The following is a 24,455-nucleotide window of genomic DNA, read 5'->3' on the forward strand; positions in this document are numbered from 1 at the left end:
CTGTTACCAGACCAGATAAGACTCATCGCCACCATTGAGGGAGGGTGGGGAAATGTTGAAAATGTCCATTGCACTCATGTGTTATATGCTTACAGGTAAGCAGTTCATACTGGTGTGTAGTGAAAGGTTGCTTCTGAAGACAGAGGGAGAGTTGTTTTTGTTTTGCTTTTTCTTTTCTTTTTATTAACTAAATGTTTTCATTTATTTTACATCCCAACAGCACTTTCCCCTCCCTCCTCTCCTCTCGCTTCTCACCCCTCCCCCCCCCTCACCCCCCACCCTCCTCCCCACTCCTGTCTCCCCTCTGCTCCCCCATCCACTCAGAGGGAGAGTTTTTTAAGGGCGTTGCTCCACTAAGCTGTTGGAACTGTCCTCTTTCAGTCTGACTGAGTGTTGGTCAGCATGCCCAAGTCTCCCACCTACCCATTGATGCTTCTCTTTCAGTGGATGATGCCACTGGGGTTATCAACTGCACCTGCTGGAAAAAGGGGAGCAATACTGAGTCTTCGCCAGGTAATTCTGTTTGCCACATTTCTTTGATTTTCTGACAAACAAAGAATGTTGCTCACGGTAGCTCATCAAACAACTGTCAGAGTGTTTTCACACCAAGCTGATGCTGGGTTGCTTTGGTGGCCCTGACACACGGTCCCCAGAGCTTTGGCTGGTGGTTGCATTGGTGGCCCTGACACACTGAACCCAAAGCTCTGCTGCTCTGGAACCTAATGCCATAGTAGGGAAGGGCTTCTCTCCTACCTGCTTGCTCATAACTTTCTCCTAAGCATAGAGAATGAGAAAGGATTCCTGAAAATTTCCACAGTACAAATTTTACCTCGATGATTATTTTGCAAGTCAAGATATTGTAGCCTAATGGACCATCAGGTCAGAATCCTTGACCAAAGATTTTGAAGATTATTCCTCCAACAAGGTTTCCACTAATGTCTCTGCTGCCATGATGCAGATTTTCTAAAAACTATCATGTTCAAACAAGCAGGAATCCAAAGCTTGTGAGGGTAGGATTCCTTTGGAAGTTAGCCATTAAGTAACATAAATCTTAAAATTGTACTTTGAACACACTGACTAACTGAAGCATTTGGAATTACACGAATATATTTCAATGGTGGTGTGTGTGTGTGTGTGTGTGTGTGTGTGTGTGTGTGTGTGTGTGAGTGTGCGTGTGCGCGCGCGCATGTGATTGTTTTGGTATGTGTGTTTGTGTTTCTAGGGATAAAATCTAGGGCCTTAAACATGCTGGGCAAGTGTTCTACCTTGGATTTACAGCCCCCAGCCCTCTTGAGTAATTTTTTAAGGTTTGTTTAATTTATTTTATGTGTATGGGTGTTTTACCTGTATGTATATCTGTATAGCACATACATGCAGTGCCTACAGAGGTCAGAAGAGTTTGTTGGGTCCTCTGGAACTGAAGTTACAAAGGATTGTAAGCTGCCATGTTGGTGCTTGGAACCCAACAGGGTCTCTGCAAGAGCAGAAAGTGCTCTTAACCACTGAGACATGTGTCCAGCCCCTTAAATAACTCTTAAAGTTCTCTTGCAGAGAACTCAGGTTCCGTTCCCAGTACCCATGTGGTGACTCTCAGCCATCCATAGCTCCAGTTCCAGGGTATCCAAAGCCCTCATCTGATTCCCCCAGGCACCAGGTATGTGTGTGGTACATACAAATGCACTCAGGCAAAACATTAGTACACATAACAAAAGTTTAAAAAAAAATTGTTTTCAAGACAAGGTTTCTCTACATAGCCTAGCTGTCCTCGAACTCCCTATGTAGACCCTGCTGCCTTGAACCTGGAGATCCTCCTGCCTCTGCCTCTTAAGTGCTGAGATTAAAGGTGTGCACAACCACCGCCCGGCATAAAATTAATTTTTAAAAAATTAAATTCAGTTCATAATAACTGAAAGGGTATTATGCAATGTTAGCAATCATTTCAGGCTCTGAGAAGTCACAGATTCTGGGACTCTCTTTTGTTCTGTTTGTAACATACAGGAGATAACAGCATCCACGTGGGCTTGTCAGGTTTCTCACTCCAGTATCTAACCTCCGGTTCTGTTGGTCTGTGATCTGTGTTGTGCAGGAATGTCTCGTGCTTATGAGATTTCCTCTTTGTTTTTGCCATCATGTGTCAGACTCCCAGCTTGCCTCTGGCTGTACTGACCAATGGCATGCTCATTTGTTTAGTTTCCCAATGTACTTAGATTTAGAAATTAGCTAGTTTTGTGTAACTTTAGCATTCCTACTCCTAATTTGAGAACATCTCCAAGGCCATGGCTCTGCTTTGCTCGGAGGCATTAGAGGTAGACTTAAGGCAAGAAATAAACCTGTATGACAACCAGATATTGGGATTCTTATACAGTTCAGATTACTAATCTTAGTCTGTGGTTATGTAACAACTTTTCCAATTGCTGTGACAAAATACCTTACAAAAGGAACTTGGGTGTGGGGCATGGGTCCCCTGTGTTGCCCAGGCTGGACTAAACTCACTGTATAGGCTATCCTTAAACTCACAGAGATCCACTTGCCTCTGCCTTCTGATTGCTAGGATTAAGTGCAAGTGCCGCCATGCATAGTCAAAAGGAACTTAAGGGCTGTTATGTTTCAGTTCACAGTTTGGCAGGGATGGCATGGAGGCAAGTGAGTGATGTACCTGGTCACACTACATCCGCAGGAAGCAGAGGAAGATGGATGCTGCTGTCCACTCACTTTCTCCTTTTTGTTCATCTTCAGTTGGGGATCCCAGCCTGGGGGAAGATAGAGCTCACATTCAGGGTGGATTCCTTCTTTGGTTACACCTTTCTGGAGACATCCTTGTAGATACACCCAGAGTGTGTTTCTATGGGGATTCTAAAGCCAGTCCGGTTGACAATTGTTGTAGAATATTATTTCAAGGTGTGTTATTTTTGTTTGTGCTCTGGAATATTTGTTTGATGATGCAAAGATGTGTTTTATTAAATAAAATTCAAGGACTGGAGAGATGGCTCAGTGGTTAAGAGCACTAACTACTCTTCCAGAGGTCCTGAGTTCAATTCCCAGCACCCATATGGCAGCTCACAACTGTCTGTAACTCCAGTTCCAGGGGATCTGACACCTTCACACCAATGCACATAAAATAAAAGTTAAATAGATTATTTTTTTTAAAAATTCATCTGCAGTCAGGAGGCTGAGTCAGCAACTAGCTGACAGGGAGTGATAGAAAGGAACCAAGTAAGAAAGGGTTTATAAGGAGAGGTGAGGAGAGGAGACGCATGAGGGCTTTTTGGACGATAAGAGCAAGGAGAGGAGGTGAGCTACTTGTTATTCAGCCTCTCTGAAGAGCAGAATTCCACCTCAACCTTTGAATCTGAGTTCTTTAGCGGGAGGGAGGTTTAGTGAAGTTGCCTTCGTAGCTTTGCGAGAGTTGGAGCAGAGGGAACAGAATCCCCCCAGCTACAGCCCTTGTGGCCTGACCCCTGCTGGTAGTGGTGGAGCTGCAGTTGCTGATTCAGACGGCTGTGGCTTAAAAGGCAGCAACCGTTTAAAAAAAAGACAACAGTTGGCGCCAAGTGTGGGGTGCCAGAATGTTTTGGAGGTTTTTGCTCTTTCCTTGGGGGTCCCACCACCCAGCTCTCAAATCACCCATGGAGGCTTATTCTTCCTTTTGAATGCCCGGCCTTAGCTTGGCTCCCTTCTTGCCAGCTTTCCTTAACTTAAATTATCCCCATCTACCTTTTGCCCCTGGACTTTCCTTGTTCTCTTATTTCTGTAAGTCTTATTCTTACTCCATGGCTTTCTGGTTGTGTAGCCGGGTAGCTGGCCCCTGATGTCCTCCTCCTCCTCTGGCTGCTCCATCTTAGCGCTCTCCTCCCAGTTTTCTCCTATATATATATTCTCTGCTCGCCAGCTCCACCTATCCTTTCTCCTGCCTTGCTATTGGCCAGTTCTTTATTAAACCATGAGGTGTTTTACACAGGCACAGTAACACAGCTTTACAGAGTTAAACAAATGCAACATAAACAAAAGTAACACACCTTAAAATATTCTGCTGCAGACAATGAAGATTAACCATTGCAGTGCTGTTACACAGAATGCCCAGGCAGGTAATTTATTACAATTTGTTTCTCAGTCCTGGAGGTTGGAAATCCAAGATTAAGCATGGAAGGGTCTCATGCCTGGTAGAGGCCAGTCTCCACCTCCAAGATGGCTCCTTGAATGTTGCCCCCTCTGAGATGTTCCCCCCATGGCAAAAGAGCAAAAAGAAAGACGTCCCTTGCAGAGCTTGCAGTAGCATTGACTCGTCCACGCTGTCCTTGTCCTCTAAATACCTCCCGTTCAGTCCCACCTCCTAATACTTTTGTATTGTTGTTATGGTCTGAATGAATGTCTCTCAAAGGTCCCTGTAAATGCTTAGTCCCCAGGGTTGGCAGAAATGGAAAATATTGTATACATATAAGAGACAGGAACTAATGTGAGGTCCTAGGTCATTAGGGACATGCCTTCAAAGGGGATTATGGTACCCTGCCCTAGTCTCTTCTTGCTTCCTGGCTCAGTATGTGACTTTCACTCTGACACACACAGTGCTATGACATGCTACTGTCATCACACACTGTGATGGCCTGACCTTGGACTGGAACACCTAGAACTATGAGCCAAAAACCAGCTCTTTATTCCATAAGTAGTCTGAATCAGTGTTTCATTACTGTGATGGAATGCTGACTAGTACAGTTTGGGATATAGTTTCCAACACATGAAACTTGAAGGGTAGAAAATCATTCAAACCACAGAAGCATTATAAGTCATTTGCAGATTTATAGCTTTACTCACAATCTTTAATCAGAAGGTGCAGTTTGTCTAGCCACACCTGAATTAAATGGAGGGTGAGCAACCTTTTTCTATTAAGGGACAGAGGGTAAATATTTTCTGTTTTGTAGACATGATCTGCCTCACCTCCTCGACACTGCCATTTTAGCACAAAGTGGCCATGGATGATACATGGGACAATCAGGCATGGCTCTGTCCCAATGAAACTCTTAACAGGCTATAGATTGATTTGGTCTGTGGTTTAGATACTGTTTTTGTTTTCTAAATTAACTTTTTGGGGGGACATGGCCTCACTATATAGCTCTGGCTGACCTCAGACTCACACTGGACTCTCTGGCTCCCCAGTGCTGGGATCAAAGGCATGTGCCACCACATCCAGATCAATTCACTCATTTTAAAGAAGTGGTATGATCAGGAACACTATGTAATTCCTGTATTTAGTAACAGTGATGTTTTAAGATCAGCAGAATGGCTGTTCCTGAACACACCAAGAGGAGGATGTTTAAAGTTGGCAAGCTGTTGAACCACTGAGCAATTACAGGATGTCTTCATTTAGAACAAGTGTAAAGAGAATGGTAAACGTATCAGGAGGAAGCCTAGGAAGGTTCTCGTCATGTTACACATGAAGAGGTATTTTTAAATTGCTCCCAACTCACTCATTCTCTCCTTTTAATGTAATTGCCCCAAGTTTAAAAGCTTTCCATTGGAAGGTGGCCAAAAAAGACAATTTTTTTAAAACAAAATTTAATTTGAGTCAAAATTATGTTCCAGTCAGTTAAATAAAGAATATAATGTGAGCTTCTGTGAATGTTACATTGAATGTACCATTTGTACTTAGCTTATGAGCAAAGTTAAGAAAGCTTGGTCCTCACTGTTAGCATGTTGTCTTCAGGATGGAATAGATTCCTAAAACGAAGTTCTGTCAGGCTCCAGCCGTCTCGTTACATTCATTAAATTACACGCTAGAGTCTTCTTTCATCACTTTGGCTCACTCTTTACATGAAAGCTGGGTCTCTCTTCTCAGATCTGCTGTTGGCCTGATAATGTCAGTGATGCTGCCAGAGCTTTTTATTATCCCTGTGCTGTCTGCATAGTGGCAATGAAGTTTATAAATACCTGTAAATGTCAGATTGAGGAGAAGAGGGCCTGGAGATAGGAACATGGAGAGCAGCCTTTTAAAAGGCGATTCTTGTGTTTCTTCAGAGGAAACCCAGTGAGCTAAGCAGCCATATTGCTTGGCATCTAGTTTCCGAGGTGCCGGCTGCCGCATGCGCAGTTCTTTGTGCTCTCTGTGTTATGGGCCTTGGTCCAGCACGTGTACTCTGGTGCTGCTTGCTACATGTTACAAAACCATGACTGTGGAAACTGTGGTCGGTCAGAAAGCAGAAAATTCGATCAAAAGACCAAAGAGAGATCACTCCTCTATGGAAGGAAACTAGAGCACAGGAAATAAATTAGCATTTAACAAATATCTTTTCAGGTAGAGGATAATATCTGGAAAGAGTTGGCCATGATTCCTATCCTGCAGCTAACATAAAGGAACCTGAAGAAGACATGTTGTGTAGCTATCCCAGTGAACATGCGATGTTCTAGCAAGTCCAAGACACTGGATCACTGAAAACAGTCAGGAGCAACAAGAGAGTGGGTTCAAAAATCAGGATTCTTTTTAATACTCTTATGCAACAGAATGGAATGAAATAAATGTTAAAATACAGCAGCGGGCAGTGTATGTGATGAGCATGATGCACACGGTTTGCTTCAAGTTTATGAAACCAGTGGTGCAGCTTCATCTGCAACAAGACATACATGGAGTCTGTCATCTTGTATAAACACAATCAGCTCAGTGTCTGGGACAAACCAGTAACCCCAACGTTTGGGAGGTAGAGGCAGGAGGATCGGGAGTTCAAACTCACCCTTGCTACATATCAAGTTCCAGACTAGACTAGGCTACATTAGACCCCAATAAACAAAACATCAAATATCATACCTGGTTTCTTTTGCTGTTTGTTTTAATTTACTTAGTGGTTTTGTTTGGTTTTGTTTTTAGACAGGGTCTCTTGTAACCTACCTAGTCTTGAATTCACAGCATAGCTGAGACTGGCCTTGAACTCCTGATCCTCCACCTCCCTAGTGCTGGAGTCACACCAGACTCCACCACACCCACTTCCTCTTGCCAAAGAAAGCTTGACAGATTGGGCTTTGTTTCGGTTTTTTTCCAGGTTGCTATGACAGGTTAGTGAGGGAGCTGTGAGCACACATGCTTTGCTAATGTCATGTGTGAATGCAGAGTGAGGTTTTTCTGTCAAACATTGTAACAAGTGACAGGTTGTAAACTCAGTGAAAGTCCCCAAAGAAAAAAATTGTCTAGAGCACTCAGTCATTGATTGTCACAAATAGTACATGGTTGTCACTTCCTCTGTCCATGGTATGCAAAGTTGAGTCACACATAACAGCCATGTGTATGTGTGTGCATGTGAGCATGCATGCATGTGTGTGTGTGTGTGCGCAATAGTAGACTGCCCTTACCTTCGTCTCCTTGATTGATTCAGTTGAGGAGAGAGGGACTGGAGAGTGGAGAAGCAGCATGCACAAGGAAGTGTCACAAGAGCTAAGGGCCCAGCTGACCTGCAAGTCGGGCTTCTGTGACTGCCGGTCTCCATGCTGAACCTGCCCTAGGCAGGGAATAAAAATCAGAATGGAAAGTCCTCAAAGGGGAAGAAGTATGCAGCTGTGTAACTGCCATATCAACATGACGGGATATTATATCGTATGGAAGACTGAGTAATTCTCAGCACTCCGAAGGCTGAAGCAGGGGTAGAGGGTTCAGGGCCATCTGGGGTTACATAGCAAGACCACATCTCAAAAACCAAAGCAATAACAAAATGCTGAGCTGTGTAGCTTCGGATATATTGGAATTACAATAGGCAGACTAGAGCACTGGGTCTTTACTTAGCCACGCTGATTACAGAAAATGGCCATATCCTCTGAGGCAGGCAGCAGAGAGCGTAGTGTACCACAGAGTCTCGGCAGTCAGGCACTGCAGAACAGCCTGCAGCCGTGTTAACCCCCGTTTTATTTTGGACAAGTTGCTTGACTTCTCTGTGACACAAGTTTCTCATCTCTGAAATGGAGCTAGCAGAAGGGAGCAGTTGTAAGGTTTTGATGTGCTGGTGCATTAGAAAGTCCATAGAAGAACACCTGTACACCACACGGTCAGGGTGTGCTGGCATAGTGTAAAGTCCGTAGAAGAACACCTGTCCACCCATATGTTCAGGGTTCTTCTTACTTTGTTCTTTTTTTTTTTTTAACCTTTTTAGAGCTTTATTGGGAGGGAAGGAGGGAGGGAGGGAGAGAGAAGAGAGAGAGAGAGAGAGAGAGAGAGAGAGAGAGAGAGAGAGAGAGAGAGAGAGAGAAGAGAGAAGAGAGAAGAGAAAAGGAATGCACAGGACTTAACTTTGTTCTTATTTGATACAATTTAGAAGTGAGTTAGTGGCAGAGATTATTTATTTAGGGCTGAATGTACGTTAGCGTCTCGTCACCGTGAGGTAAAGGTTAAAGATAGAAGGAGAGAGTGCGCACAGTGTGAGGGAGAACACCGGTCGATGGGACAAGGTCTCTGCACCAGTACTAGTACCCAAAACAATATAAAGTCTACAAATAAGAGGGCTGTGTGGGGCTATTGCCCCCAACTGCCCCTGAGCACGAGGTGCTCAGGGCTGCACAGAGCCCTCCCTCTGCACTGGCGGTGCAGGGCGGAAGAGACCGCGCAGCCACCCTGGAACCTGCCCGCGTGGCCTCACTCCAGAGTCCTCTCCCTGTGTTCTGCTCTGGGATACTTGTAAAGATGTCATGTGACAGAGCACTTCATCAGGAGAACAGTGTGTTGGTTACTGTGTCCCCAGCATGGAGGGACACTTGCTTACACCTCTCTTTTCTCCTGGCCCCGACAGACCCCGCTGCTCCAAGCACTGCAAGAGAGCTAAGCGTGACCTCACAGCTTAAGAAATTGCAGGAGACCATTGAGCAGAAAACCAAGATAGAAATTGGGGACGTTATCCGCGTCAGAGGCTACGTGCACATGTTCAGAGAAGAGCGAGAAATCCGTGCCTCCATGTATTGTAAGCACGGGGAGTTCCTGCCAGACGGGCTGCTCTTTGGGGGGGGTTGGGAGGTAGGGGGGGAGTGGGGAGGTGCTCTGTAAACGTTTGTTTAGCTCCAAGTCAGACTTGCAAAAGTCCACATATGATTTCATTCTAATGGGGAAATTATGTCTAGCATGCTGTTTTTAGGAAAACAGCATTTTAAAATTGTATTTTGAAATGTTAATTAGAAGTAGATTGGGAAAGAATGAATTATTGACTCTATATAGTTGGTGAGTTTATTTGGACAGCACCACTATTTCTGAAGTACTTTGAAATTCTAAATGTCAGTCCATTAGGGCAGAGTGTTCCAGTTCTTCAAAAGGATGGAAATGTCTTGAGCACCATTAAGCCCATTAATTTTAATGAAAATAGCTAATTAGAAATAGTCCCGAATCACCCTTTTGCACTGTGCTGGCTGGTCTTCAGTGGAAAATCTCAAAAGCAGCCAGGCATGGGGGATGCACATTTTCAATTCCAGCACCCAGGAGACAGAGGCAGGCAGATCCCATGCATTTGAGGCCAACCTGGTCTACATAATGAATTACAGGTTAGCCAGGGCTACATAGGGAGGCCCTGTCTTAAATAAATATATAGATTTCAAGGGCTGGCCCTGAAGGACATCAGCATAACACAGAAATGGATGATAACAGTCCTACCCCACCCCAGATGTGCCTGTTCCACATGAGGATTGCCTTCCCTCTCAAGGGATGGCTGGGAGCTGTTCTGTGACTCTGGACTGCTGTCCTGTCAGTGGTTTGGATGTGGCAAGAAGTGCTCACAGTGTCTTCTGTGGCATCTTTTCCTGGGGTGTTAGACAAGGTGGACGATCCAGTGTGGAGCATTCAAATTGCAAGGATGCTTGAGCTGCCCGCGCTCTATGAGAGAGTATATGACCAGCCGTTCCGCAGCCCAGCCCTGAAGGACAAAGAGGCACCGAGGTAAGTTCCCCCGTCACTGCTTGAGAACACGAGGGCAGCAGCGACGTCTAGCAGGAGGAGCTAGCTGCTGGGTGACAGGACAAGTCCACAGATACTCGCCTGAGTCCTGTGGGGCTCCAGTCCTCTCTGCCTCGGTTTCCTCTCCTGCAAAGTGAAGGTGACTGTATCATAGAGGTTCTAGGGTTGTGAAGGAAACACAAGTATATTATAATTAGAGGTTCTAAAGGAGGGCAGCACTGATGAATACTTGCATGGTGGCTGAAACTTTTTCAAATTAGAGGAAATACTCTAACTCACAGTTCCAAGAAACATAGCAAACCCCGAGGTGAGAAACCATGGATAAAACTGCACCAAGGCCTTTCACAGTCAGAATACTGTGCCACGGGGTACTACAACCCTGATCCTGCAGCTCCCACCATAAAACAACAACAAAAATAACTGGGTTGTTCTCAACCAGGACAGATTTTATTCCTATGTAGTGGAATAAACAAACAGAGCCCAGGAGGAATATGAATATACAGGCATTAGCTAAAATATGAAATGCGATAAAGAAAATCACCAGTGCCTTCCTGGTGGCTTCTAGCTGGGGAGGTAGAATGAGGAGGTGCCTTAGTCAGGGTTTCTATTGCTGAGATCAAACACCATGACCAAAGTAACTTGGGAGGAAAGGGTTTATTTGGCTTACTCTTCCACATCACTATTCATCATTGGAGGAAGTCAGGACAGGAACTCAAACAGGGCAGGAACCTGGAGGCAGGAGCTGATGCAGAGGCCATCATGGAGGGGAGCTGCTGACGGGCTTGCTCCTCATGGCTTAGTCAGTCTCCTTTCTTATAGAATGCAGAACCACCAGCCCAGGAGTGGCCCCACCCACAAGGACTGAGCCCTCCCCCATCAATCACCAATTAAGAACATGCTCTACAGGCTTGTCTGCAGCCCAGTCTTATGGAGGCATTTTCTCTGCTGAGGTGTTCCCTCTCCTCAGATGACTACAGCTTGGGTCGAGCTGACAGAAAACTAGCCAGCACAGGAAGGATACTTTTTATTGGGTTAGGGGCAGAGAAGCTAGAATGGGTAAAGGTGCATGTTCCCCAAGTGTGAGGACCTGAGCTCAGATGGCAGCCTTATATTAATGCGCAAACCTGTAACCCCAGCAGTGTCGGGTTGGAGACAGGAGGGTCACTGGGACTTGCTGTCCATTTCCTTACCTCTAAATTCAATGAGAGGTCTGCTCTCATGGGAATAAGGGAGGGAGCAATAAAGCAAGGCACCTGGTGTTTTCTTCTGGCCTCTGCGTGCACACAGTACACACACATACACACACACACACACACATACACACACACACACATGTGCACACACATACACACGTGTGCTCGCACACACATCCATCACAGGCACACACATAGCCATCACACACACTTTTTTTTGCCATGCTAGAGAATGAACCAGGACCGAACTCATGCTAGGCAAATGCTCTGCTGCTGAGTCCTTTAACTTTTTAAACATGAAAATACATTACGTATATAATCAGTCATATTTTCAAACAGTACAAACAGTAGATGTTTGTAACACAGAAAGTGGAAATTGTCTCCAAGCACTACTGTCCAAAGGTTAGCAGTGTTCCTGGGTTGCCATGGTTCCCTTTAGATGCCTTTATTCTGTGCATACACAGCATGAATATCACTTAGCTATTTAGTGGGATTTCTTCTCCCCCTCACAGTAATGGTCGCCCCTCCATGCTGTTCTTGACCTCTTTTTATAATCTATCATGAATGGCTGTCAATATGTGCGGTTCCACCATAGCCACACGATGGCCCTTTTGTAAAGAAAGAAACAAACAAAACCCCAAAACAACAACAAAAAACAAGCACCGTGTAGAACGGTGTCTCCTAGCTAGCTCTTGGTTTTATGCACCAAGAGGAGCAGAGGTGATGGTTTCTGCAAGGCGTTGAAAACTTTGCCCCTGCAGCAATACAGACACTTTGGATCTCGCCGGCCTCACCTCTTTGTTGAGTGAGAAAATCAAAGAATTCCTCCAGGATAAGAAAGTGCAGACCTTCTACCAGCAGGAACTGGAAATGGTGGAGTCTTTGCAGTCTCTGGCCAGCCAGCCTGTGCTTCACAGCGCCTGCTCAGACCAGGTAAGTGTGGCATGCTCATGGGGGATTCAGCCTGCATCTGAAGGGTGAGGGCATGAGTGACTAGCGGAAAGACTCCAGGGGTGGAATCCAAAAGCAGAGGTCCCGGTTCTAGCATGTGCCATTTCTATTCTGGAAAGGTCACTGACCACTAGGAATTTGAAATGCGGCTGGGTCTGCCCTTGTCCGCCCTTTACTTAATCACATTGCACTTAATGTCTGAGTAGAAAATAATAGCAGGCTAAGGTCACGGCACCTTGCTGTCAGTACTCGCTGAGATGGGCATTTAATCTCAGAGCAGGTAAAGGAGGGTAAGGAGGGAAGAGGAGAGAATTATCCTCCCTCCAAGATGATGATTGGCCAGCAAGGTGATGCCTGAACCAGGGCTTTAACGACTTGATCTTTTCCTTGAAAAGGTTACTCTACCTGCTGTAGGAATTCAGATAAAGGCCAAGATGCATTCAGTCATGTTCATAACTAAAAAGTTCAAAGAACTTTCCTGTTGCTCTTGGTGACGCCTCTGCCCAGTCTTGCATTCCTCATGTCCCCGGGCTGGCTTCTTGTTCGGTGTTTCTGTCATATGCAATCAAGACTCACTAGAAATTGTGGGTTTAGGCTTTCCTTGCCTTTCTGTTCTTGGGTTTGTGCTGTGGTGTGTGACTCGTGTATTTCCTTTGAACTGTGTAATCTCAGCTCACAGATCATCTCCCGGCCTCCTCATCCGCTCTGACTGCTGCTCGCCCATCACTGTCTTCAAAGATCTGTATCTGAATGTCACTTGCGCTTCTGTGTTCTGACCCATTGTGTGCGGTGCCACGGGTACTCGCCCTCCGTCAGTTACATCCATGTCTGTGATGTCACTGCCACTTGTCCCTTGCTGTCCTCACCCCGTTACATCCTGGTCTGTGATGTCACTAGCATATCTATTCATCTACCAGAATGTAAGGCCTGTGAGAGCAAAGGCCGTCTGTCGTATTCTTTGCTCTCTACACCACCTCCAACAGGACTGGAGAAAGCATTCTCTAGTTAATGAATGACGGTTTTGTAAAATCCAGATGGTCCCAGAAAGGGACAAGTGTGTTTCTCTCCCCTCCCCTCCCCACCCTATTCCTGGTCTCCGGGTCAAGCACCATCCTAGTCTCCTGAGCGTGTACCTGGCTATATGCTGAGCCTGTATTTACAGTGATGGTTACAGCCCTCCTTTTTGTCCACGTGGGAACACACTGTGGTCTTCTTCAGGACACCTAGGTCTTCAGTGAGCAGTGCATCTTTCCGTTCTTTCCTGGTAGAGTCTGCCCCACATCTAACACTCTCAGTACCTGTACCCAAGGATAAGTTCACACATACTCAGTCTCCCTTCTGCAGCTGTCCTGACATTTTCCAGTCCTCTCCAATCACCAGCCAGGCTGCTCTGAGTGTCCTCTCGGATTTGGCATGCTGCTGGGGGAACAGGTACCATCTCACCACCCCAGCTCCTGCCTGACCCTTGCTTCTTGGATTTGTTCACATACCTAATTACCTCTTCCTGGCAGCAGGCTGTGTGCCCAGTGACCCAGGATTTCATACAGAGATATGAGGGATAGTGTTTCAGAAAACACTCAGGTGGAGGAGGTCATGGCTGGGAGCTTTGTTCTTTGCCAAGGTTGCCTCTAAACAGCCTTGTCTCTCCAGCTGTCCACTTCTCATTGGCCATATTTTCCATTTTATCATTTAGAAGATCCTCAGAGCCAAAGACCTCCTAGGACTTTTGATGGCTCTCAGTGTGTGGCCAGTAACTCCCTCCCTCCCTGTCTTCTCTCCCCTTTTCCTTTTAAAATACCTTTTCAATTACGTGTGGTGTGTGTGTGTGTGTGTGTGTGTGTGTGTGTGCGCGCGCGCGCGCGCGCGCACGCGCGCGCAGTTGTGCACAAGCCACAATGAGAGTGTAGAGGCCTGAGGACAACCTGCAAGACTCCATTCCATCCTTCTGCCATTCAGGGCCCAAGGATCAAGCTCACGTTGTTAGACTTGGCAGCAAGTACCTTCATGCTGTTGATTGTTTTTTGCTCTTTTTCAGAGGTGGGGGGGCTACCACCCAGCTCCCAAATAAATCATACACGGAGGCTTATTATTATTACTTATGAATGCCCAGCCTTAGCTTGGCTTAGTTTCTAGCCAGCTTTATTTAACTTAAATTATCCTGTCTACCTTTTGCCTCTGGACTTTTTCTATTCCTGTATACCTTTCTCTGTTTCTTACTTCATGGCCTGCTGTGTAGCTGGGTGGCTGGCCCCTGGAGTCCTCCTCCTTCTCTGGCTCCTCGCTAGCTCCCTTCACTCCACTTTCCTCCTTCTATTTATTCTCTCTGCCTGCCAACCTCGCCTATCCTTTCTCCTGCCTCGCTATTGGCCATTCAGTGCTTTATTAGACCATCAAGTGTGTTAGACAGGCACAGTAACACAGCTTCACAGAGTTAAACAACTGCAACATAAACAAAAGTCACACACCTTAAAACAATATTCTACTACACCTTCACTTGGAGGCAAGCACCTTTCCCAGCTCAGCATCTCACAGGCCCTCCTTTTTCTTTGAGACATGATCTTGTTCTGTAGTCCAGGCTGTCCTGGAACTTGCTATATAACTTGGGCTAGCCTCAAATTCATGGTCCTTCTGCATCAGCCTCTTACATTTTAGGACTTCATGTATGTGCTACTGTGCCCGCTATGAGGAAACATTAATAAGTAGTGAAGTCCACCTTCATGTGGAGCCACGATGGCTACAATGAACTGGGAAGACTTAAGGACTCCCCCAGTCAGAATGGGCAATGGGGGAGTTTTGGAGTGCTATCTTTTAGAAGAAGCTTAGAGCAGAAAATTGTGCCTGCCCAGTGCTGCGTATTTAAAAAGAAAGGAGTCCGGTGCTGCATTTGTTTTTCTTTGAAAACGATTTCTTCCATCAATTATGAATCAGTTGGTTGAATTGCACTGCTTGGGAGGTCGCTGTCACTCAATTGCATTCCATTTAATAGCACCCTGGGAGACTGCAGATGCTCACAACGATACAGAAACCCGAGAGCCTTGGGCAGTCTCCCTTATCACTCACGAAAGCTCGGTTCCCTTTCTCTTTCTTTCTTCTGATTTTTTTTTTTTAACATCACCCTTCTTAGCAAATCCAGAAACATGATAAGCAGATCTTGCAAAACCATTGTTTCCTTGACAGCTGGATGAATGCTGAGTTTGTTTGGGAGTGCAGATTATATATATTTCAGGAAGCCACCCGGTTCCTGCAGGGCCTGAGCCCCAAGACACTGCTTCACTCTGTGAGCAATTTTGGTTTCCTGAATCGCGCATGTCTGTCATTGTTCCTTTGAAAATGACAAGCAAAACACAGATCTCAGTCCAGGAAGCTGCTGGCTTTCCAGAAGAGACCCCTGGAGGCCCTGCTCCCAGGACCGAGGTCTTTAAGCCTGGGAAGCACATCCTGAGGTCACGTGAGGCAGGTGTCTCTGGGAAGGATGTTTCCCATGTTGTTTGTAGTTACTGAGAGCTGCCTGAGTCTGCTTTGTCCTCCCTGACACAGCTGAGCCGCCCCGGCCGCCTCTGCTCCACTAGGCCTGCATGCCCTCCTCCCCCTGTCCCAGCCTTTCAGAGGAGGGAGCTGATGCGCATGTGAGATTGTCCAGCAGTGTGAAGGCAAAGCTGTGAACAGACAAATCAAAACTGAGGCACGGAACAGTTAGCAAGTGTGACCCTCCAGAGAGACTTCGGCAGTGCCTCAATACCGGCCTGCTCAGGGGACACAGGCCTAGAGTGCGCTGACTCAGCACAAGCAAAGCCTGTTGGGTGAACTCATAAACCAGTCAGTCTGGGGCGTTAGTCGTGGGTGATGGGAGATGAAACTTACTTCTGTTTCCTCCCTGTGCAGGTGGAATCCAAGAACAGCACCACTTCCGACACAGTTCACAGTGTGTTTAAGAATGCTATACAGCTGCTGCGGGAAAAGGGACTCCTGTTCCAGAAAGATGGTGGCGGTGATAAGCTGTACTACGTAAGAGACCTGCAGCTTAAGTTCCTCTTTGTAGCTTCCATTACATACACATTTCTACTTAGGACCGCCTACCTACTTGTTTCTAAAATAATCATCAGGAGGCGTGGAAGTCAGAAGTGCAGGTTAGCTTTTACCTTTTCGAAATCTAACTCTTATCACTGGTTTTGTGAAACAGTCTTGATCTGTAGCCCAGGTTGGCCTTGAACTCATAAACATCTGCCTCCATCTCTCCAGTGCTGGGATTGTAGGCTTGTGCCACTACACCCGACCCATGCAGCCTCTTGAAACCTAGTGTCCTTCTAAATATTTCTTTGTGCATTGACAGATGAGTAATTTAGAAATATGTTCCTATGGCTTTTTTGTTTTATTTTTTGAAAAAGCAATCACCTTCTAACTCAGAAATCCTTATCCTCAGCACCACTGGGCAGATGATAGTCCGGGACTCTCCCGCACACTGTAGAGTGCGTACCAGCATCCCTGGCCTTACCCACTAAGCACCAAGCATCTCCCATGTTAGGACAACCAAAACCGGCCTTAGGCATTACGAGATGTCCCACGGCTGCAGTAACACTCGGCACCTCTTTTGGAACTGTGGTCCATCCCCATCGCCCTGGCACATCAGTACCTGTGAATCTACCCCACCTTCCTGATACCCTTGGTTCTGTACTATGAGCATTCACCGGGACTTTCTAGCCATTCTTTTGTGACAAACACTAGGGTGTTGTGTGACTTTTGTTATCACAAATAGTGTTGCCTGGCCTAGCTGCGTGGCTATCTTTGTGAATTCATGTCAGAATTCCCAAGCCTGACTCAGGAAGGAGAGAGTTTTCGGGCGGCACCTCCAGTCAGCCTCCCGGAAGGCCTTGCCCTCCCCACAGGGTACAGGCATGGCTGCTTGTTTGCCTCATTCTTTTCAAGTTAAACGTTTGCCTCTAACTGCCTGCCTTTGATATCGGAGGCACCACGCTAGGCCTCCCGGGACCACCCCTGTGGGCTGCAGAGGTGGCTGCAGCGGCGGGTGAACCTCCTGGAGGCAGGCCGGAGGGCCTCACTGCTGAGGACTCACTAGGGGTTTCCTCAGCAGCGCATTTCCTCTTCGTTTGTTTAAGTGGGAGGGGTTTTCCACGGTGTTGAGTAACTGGGAGAGGCAATCTGGTGTAACAGGAGTGCTGTCCACCCAAGGATGCGAGGACAGCGTAGGACATGGTGGCCGTTGTCAAGCCGAGCAGGGAAGCTGAGATGGAGTCCTCTCTGACACTTGTGTCTCCTTGCTCTCTGGGGTGGCCTCTCTGAGGGTCGGTAGAGAACAGCCCTCCCTGTGAAGCAGCAAGAGCCAGGGCAGCTGCCCAGGCGAGGTGTGGCAGGGCTGGGCACTTCCTCCTGTGAATCACCATGAGCTGGAAGGGTAGTCAAACACGAACAGATCCCCTGTCCCCTTCTGGGACAGACCCTCCCTTCCACTCACGCCTGGTTTGTGGGTTTCCTTTCTCCCGGGGCCCCGCTGGACATAGTTATCATAGCAGTACCCACGCTTCTGTCTGCTCGCACGGTTTCTTCCTCACTAACCTCATCAGTTAAAAGTCCTCCAGCGGCCTGCTCGGTAAGTCAGGTCTCACAGGCGTCCGTGAGCGTCTCTACCGCCCAGGTCCTGAGTGGTCACAGGCTGGACTCTTCCCCCCCTTTTATATGCTCTGTTTCCTTCCTTCTCGCCACTCCCCTCCTTTCTTCTTCCCCTCCCTCCCTCCCCGCCTTTCCTTTGTCCTCCCTCCTCCTTGCTTCCTCTTTCCTGCCTTCCTCCCCTTTTGCCCTTCCCTTTCCTCCTTGTCTCTTCTGTTACTGTATTTCCTGCTGGACCTGAGTGTGAAACCTGCTGCTCATTCAGAAAGAGCCATGGTTGTGTCTGCCTGCGAGGACAGAGGGCGTTTTCGATAAGCTAGGTGCTCTGTCTTGCTAGCATCCTCATGCCTCTTCTTCTTTAATTCTTCCTGTGTTTAGAAGAAGAGAAACTAAAGAAATACAAGACAGGCGTGGGGGCGGAGAAGGAGGAGTGCTGGGATGATGGGGATGGAGAGGGAGGAGCGCTGGGATGAGGGGGATGGAGAGGGAGGAGTGCTGGGATGATGGGGATGGAGAGGGAGGAGCGCTGGGATGATGGAGAGTGGAGAGGGAGGAGCGCTGGGATGATGGAGAGGGAGAGGGAGGAGCACTGGGATGAGGGGGATGGAGAGGGAGGAGCACTGGGATGATGGGGACAGAGAGGGAGGAGCACTGGGATGAAGGCCAGAGGCTTTGAACACTTGTGCTCCTTCAAAACCACCACGGCAATAAGGGAAATGTTGTCAGTGGGTTACAAGTGTGTACGAAGAAAACTGTCCCTTCAAGGCACAGAATTCTAGTTCTTCTCTACCTTCTTCCGGCCCCGATGAACCAGCCCCTGAGAGTGACTCAGATGCCTAGGGACAGAGCTGAGTTGCCCAGGCCCAACATCAGGACCACAATCTGGGGGGGAGGGGGCGGCAATTTTCATGGAATCTGCAGAACTGTTCCCCATGCTCATTTGAGTTCTGATTGACACACTGCTGTGTTCCCAAACCATGTTTTCTCTCGGGACTCTCCAGGTGACCAACAAGAACAAAGAACTGCACCAAAAGATCTACCAGATCATCAAGGAAGAGTGCCAGAAACCAACCCGTAAGTGGCATGGGGTACAGATGGTGATGAGTTGGTGCTCAGGGTTCCCTCCCCAGAAACAGACGGAATCAGGATGTTCAGGGCTTCTGTCCTCTCCGGGCCTCGGTTTCCTCTCCTTTAACACACACGTTCTCCTCGAATAGTCACTTGGACTTCGGTTGGATGGAGAAGTCAACACTAGAGCACCTTTAAACACTGCTGGGGTTCTGATCCTTTAGGGAACGAGCTGGAGGCTGACAGCTAAGCTCCCCGGGATTTCTGACACACTGAAGCGAGCCGCCATGCTCTGCTCTGAGATGGGCTCCTAGTCCCCATGGCTTCAGCTGCACTGTCTGTTACCCATGCCTTTGAACTTGACATTTACCCTCATTTCAAACAGCAAAGCCTTTTAGGGTGGGGCAGACTGGTTCCAGACATTAAGGCTCATGAATAATGAAATTCAGTCATCTTGGAAACTGGAAACTGGTAAGTTATAAATGAAATGGCTTGGAAAGTAGTCTGGTTTTGTGGGGTTAGGTCAGCCTCTAGTGGCCAGACACTCACACTGTAGCGAGTGTGACAACATGGGTACAGAGTTCACGCTCATTACAAATACCGGCCTCTAGTGGCCAGACACTCACACTGTAGCTGGTGTGACAACATGGCTGTGAATTTCACGCTCATTACAAAGAAAACATGGGTCTTACCTTTAAGTCTGTATGGACTTGTCAGCCTTCAAGGTGACTTTTCAGAGCCTACCTTGTAAACATATGCCAGTAACAAATCCTTATGTCAGCAAGATCCTGAAACGGGAAGGGTTGTTAGCCCCAGGCCCCCACACTATTTTCTTTCTCTCTGGAGAAGACATCACTCCCTTCAGACCCAAACAGACAGGTTGAGTCACAGGTAGAGTGGGGCCACGTCACCCACCCTGTTGTTTAGGACCCAGTGAGATCAGAACCCAATGTATGTAACAACCAGTCTTTTTTGTTTTGTTTTGTTTTTGTTTTTGTTTTTCGAGATGGGGTTTCTCTGTGTAGCTTTGCGCCTTTCCTGGATCTCACTCTGTAGACCAGGCTGGCCTCGAACTCACAGAGATCCGCCTGCCTCTGCCTCCCAAGTGCTGGGATTAAAGGCGTGCGCCACCACCGCCCGGCTAACAACCAGTCTTTTAATAAAACAACCAGAGCTGGGGAGATGTCTCAGCATGTAAGAGCACTATCTACTCTTCCAAAGGTCCCAGGTTCAATTCCCAGCACCCACATGGCAGCTCACAACTGTCTGTAACTCCAGTTCCAGAGGATCTGACACCCTCACACAGACATATATGCAGGCAAAATACCAATGCACTTAAAATGTAAGTAAATATTTAAAACAACAACAAAAACCTCAAAGCAATCTCTTATTTTAGTAAATGAATGTTGTTTGGTTTATTCAGAATAATAATAAAAGCACCCAAAGCAGGCATGATAGTGTGGACCTGTAACCCCAGCACTGAGAGAGGGCTGAGGCAGGAAGGTGAGTGCTTAAGGGTGCCAGGGATAACAGAGTGAGACACACTCTTTCTCTCCCTCCCCATCTCCCTCTTCCTCCCTCCCCGTTCTGGGGTGTGTATGCACGTGTGTGTTCATGGAATCCAAAGAAGACTCTCGGTGTCCTGCTGTATCTCTTTCTCCCTAAATCGGGAGGTGGGCTGGCAACCAACATACTCCAGCTATCTCCTGTCCCCACTCCCACCCCCCCACCCCCCTCCGCTCTCCATACACACACACACACACACACACACACACACACACACACACACAGTGCTGGGATTCCATGCAGCCACACCTGGCTGGTTTTACATGGTGCTGAAGACTTGAAAACTTGGGGTTTTATGCTTCCCAAACAAGCCATCTCTCCAGCCCACTGTCTCAAAAAGCAAAACCTAACAAGCATCCTTTAGGTGAGAGAGGAAGCATGTCCACTGTCTAAGAAGCAGTGCTTTGCACAATTCCCAGCCGGAAGGGGTAAGGAGGTGCTGTGGTCCCAAGATATCATCCCTCTACTCTGAATCCCAGGCCCCTCAGCTTAGGTTGAAATTGAGACGAAAAGCTTATAGCTTGGCACCTGTAAAGTAAATGAAAGGGATTCACACTTCCTTTCTGGGGCGGACCTACAGCCTGGTGATAATGCCAGTCACTGGGCTGTTAATCTCCTCCAATTCCCTGAGTTCTGAGTGGAAAAACAAGCTTTACATCTTTCTCATTGGATAAACAATCCTGCACGCTTAACATTCCTGGTTTTCCTGGAGATCTGTGGGCTCAAGGACCTTCATGCTGTAATCCCAACACATGAGGGCCTCTAAGAGCTGTAGGCCAATCACCTAGCTCAAATAACATCCCAGTGATTGGTTTCTACAACCAAGACTGCAGGTGGCTAGTAATCTAAATGACCTTTATAGTCAGGGGCTCTCCTAAGCTCACAACCAGGAGTGGAGACACCTAATAGTTCAGATGACCCTTACACTATCTGTACAGCCAGGAACAGAATTTAGGTTACAAAGTCCTGGTGCAAGACCTCACAGGAACTCCTAGTGTTGGCTGTGACCACTTGTTGTCATGACCCATGGCACTAAAGAGGATTGTTCCTAAATAATAATGTATGCAGATCCTAAAAAGTCAGACAGTGTGAAACTGCACAGAGAAGTCAGATACCATACCCTCTCCACACCAGGCCGGCATCTGCCCAGGGATGCTCTGTGCCCTTGCATCAAGCCGGCATCCACCCAGGGATGTTCCAGGCATTTGCATCAAGCCAGGATCCATCCAGGGATGTTCCAGGTACTTGCAAACAGAGTCCGTCTTGTTTTAGAAACTCAAGCCTGTAATCTGTATTGTCTCCACCTTGCATTTTCCACCCAGCATTGACTTCTAGAGCTCATTGGCAATTCCACTGTACATAGAAAAGGGCCTCAAACTTGTAAACAGCTGCATGGTTTCCACGGTTGTCCAGAGAGGTTAGCTGGCCATTTGTTTCATCATTCCTGCTGGGCCTTTAGTTCATCTCTTACCTTTCATAGAAAATAAGCATTGGGCTGGGGCCCCTTGTTCATTTATGGCATCTGAACAAAGGCTGAGACCACAGCAGGGAGTGTCTACACTAACTCTGTTTTAGGTCCCCTTGAGAGGGGTTTGTCTGAAAGTGGGCGGCATGTGGCATCAGAAAGAGCCTAGCTACAGAACAGGTAACAGTGGTGTCTACCTGAAGGATCATTATGAGAATAAGGCCACAAGTTGTTGAGTCCTAATTTAGGCTGGAAAGAGCTGAGAAAAGTGAGGTTCCCTTTGCCCATGGGACAGTGACTGATAGCCCTTACCTCTAGCCTAGGGTCCTGAAGGGTCGTCTTCGCTCTCTACCCCTTAGCTGAATATTGAAATGGGGACTAGCAATTTCAAGTGGAATCTTTGTTGGATTTTTCTCTATTATAAGTGGCTTAGAGGTTGAAAACCCTGGATTTCAGCTTTAAGCATGGTATAACAGTGGTAAATTATCCTAAAAAGAGCTCTATGTTGAAAATGTCTTTTTACTCAGAAAATGTTCTCACAAGTAGAAAAACTAAGCCCAAAACATGCACACAAGCTTCTTCTCATTTAGATTCACTGGAAGACGTCAGCCCAAGGACACCTGTCTATCCAGACAGTGGCACTGCTGGGGCCTCTAAAGTGACAGCACCTGGGGAGTAATGAGTGGGCACAGCCACTAGAGGTCGCAATCTAATTTTTGTTAGCTCAGGCCCTTAGCCCATGGGAGGACCACAAAAGATTGTCCCTGTCCCACAACCAACAAACAGTAAGAGAACTGGGTTTGTGGGGTGCTCTGACTTCCCCAAAGCTGCAAAGCACATGAGGGTCAAACTATGCTTCACTGAGTGCTGTCCTGGGACCTCAAGCCCTTTTGTTACCCCATGAATGCCTGTCAGCTGGTGCATGCCAGGGCTGGGGCTCCAAGGGGAGGGCTTGCTTCCTCTCTTTCTCCCTTTCTCTCTCTCTCTCTCTCTCTCTCTCTCTCTCTCTCTCTCTCTTTCTCTCTCAAGATTTATTTATTATATATACAATGTTCTGTCTGCATGTATTCCTGCAGACCAGAAGAGGGCACCAGATCTCATTACAGATGGTTGTGAGCTACTATGTGGTTGCTGGGAATTGAACTCAGGACCTCTGGAAGAGCACCCAGTGCCCTTAACCTCTGAGCCATCTCTCCAGGCTTTCTTTTAGAGACGAGGCTCCACTTTGACTCAGGATAATGTTTATGTCAGAAGACTTCTGCACTAAGTAAAGTGACGAAACATAATGCAGTACATTCTCTTTTTGTTGTTGTTGTTGTTGTTGTTGTTCTAGTCTATTTTAGTCTGCTTGGTAGAAACAAAAAGAATGCTAACCCATGAAAATAGAATTAATGATCCCTGAGGGCCCCAACTCTCAGGAGGAAACCCAAGGAAGGGGGTTGTCAGCCCTCAGCTTTCATCATTGGGTACCCATTGGCCTTAGTTTGGGGTCAAAAGGCAAAAGTCACTAAACTACAATTGTTACAGATATGACCCAGTGGGAGCCAGGAGAGGAAACATGGACAGGCTAAAACGAGGAATCCCTTAGCTGTGGGACCCCATCAAGTCAGGACCTCTAAGAAAGACCAGCTCTGCTGTGAGTCTCCAGAGGCCACCTCCTGTGAAACCAGGGGTTCGGGGCCATGTACCAGAGGAAAGGGTTTGTCAGGACATACAGTTACTGGTTGGAGTCCTTAAATATGGAGGACCAAAGCATTGAGAAGTAGGCTCTGTCAGTATGGAGGCATGCATGTAGAGCCTGGACCTGGTTCTGGCTGTGTGGTCATGTAGACCAGTACACCTCAGACCTTGATTCGAGAAGAATCATCCTGGATCTTGCCGCGATGCCAGTGCTGGCTCAGGAGGCCTGGAGAGGGATGGAGGAGGGCCTGACCATCACGATCGTGTTTACCCATAGATGTGGAGAAGGGCTGCCACGTGATGCACATCCTGAGCTGCGTGCGCCTGAACCTCCGCTGGGACCTGAACAAGGCTGTGCTGCAGCAGGTGCTGGAGTTCCTGGAGGACCAGAGTGACATCGTGAGCACTGGCGCTCACTACTATACTGCCTTCTGAGCAGAACTGCGGACCAAAGCCAGACCGCTTTACCCAGGTTCTACTCACCGGCACTGTACAGGGACTTACGTGTATATATTTAACCTCATAATAAATTCTATTGTAGTCACTGGGAAAATAGGATCTGGCTTCCTTCTGCTTGCTCTGTCCCTGGGATAAATGGCTTTGATATCAGCCATGACATACACAAACTGTCCTTGTCACCTCCTGGCTGGACTTAGTGTCACTCAGAACAGAGTTGCTGGCTTAACCACTGTGTCTGAACTCGGGGACCCTATCTTGATAGAGGGACATCCTAGGGTAGAGGTTCCTGCACATCTGGAACTCGAGAGGCAATGGCCAGACAACATTGCTTGGAAACTTTTTCAGACTCCATGCTACCAGATACATTCCCACTGGCTCCCCTGTGGGTGAAAAGCTGACGTAGGGACATAGTCTCCTGGAGTGATTGACACTTGCCTCTGGTTCCTGAGGCTCCAGCACTAGCAGTGAGGCCGAAGACCTGGGATGCTGAGGTTTTCAGATCAACCCTGGACAACAAAAGGATCCGAGACATGGCTGGCATTTTGAT

The 24,455-nt window shown here is 47.3% G+C and overlaps 1 protein-coding gene across 4 annotated transcripts in view; it reads left to right on the plus strand.

Moving 5' to 3' along the window:
- Positions 1–24,002, plus strand: part of Stn1 (STN1 subunit of CST complex) — a 36,966-nt gene extending 12,964 nt beyond the window's left edge. For 3 of the 4 annotated variants that reach the window (XM_028874660.2, XM_037206260.1, XM_028874659.2), the window contains 7 exons: positions 445–513; positions 8,757–8,924; positions 9,763–9,886; positions 11,859–12,030; positions 15,931–16,053; positions 18,672–18,744; positions 23,727–24,002. In XM_028874660.2, coding sequence (XP_028730493.1) covers positions 445–513; positions 8,757–8,924; positions 9,763–9,886; positions 11,859–12,030; positions 15,931–16,053; positions 18,672–18,744; positions 23,727–23,884 — 887 coding nt within the window. In that variant the 3' untranslated portion in view covers positions 23,885–24,002. The remainder of the gene's footprint in view (positions 1–444; positions 514–8,756; positions 8,925–9,762; positions 9,887–11,858; positions 12,031–15,930; positions 16,054–18,671; positions 18,745–23,726) is intronic. The other variant, XM_037206270.1, reaches the window with a different exon arrangement.
- Positions 24,003–24,455: the final 453 nt, after the last annotated feature.

Source organism: Peromyscus leucopus, chromosome 1, assembly GCF_004664715.2.
Source record: "Peromyscus leucopus breed LL Stock chromosome 1, UCI_PerLeu_2.1, whole genome shotgun sequence".
NCBI lineage: Eukaryota > Metazoa > Chordata > Mammalia > Rodentia > Cricetidae > Peromyscus > Peromyscus leucopus.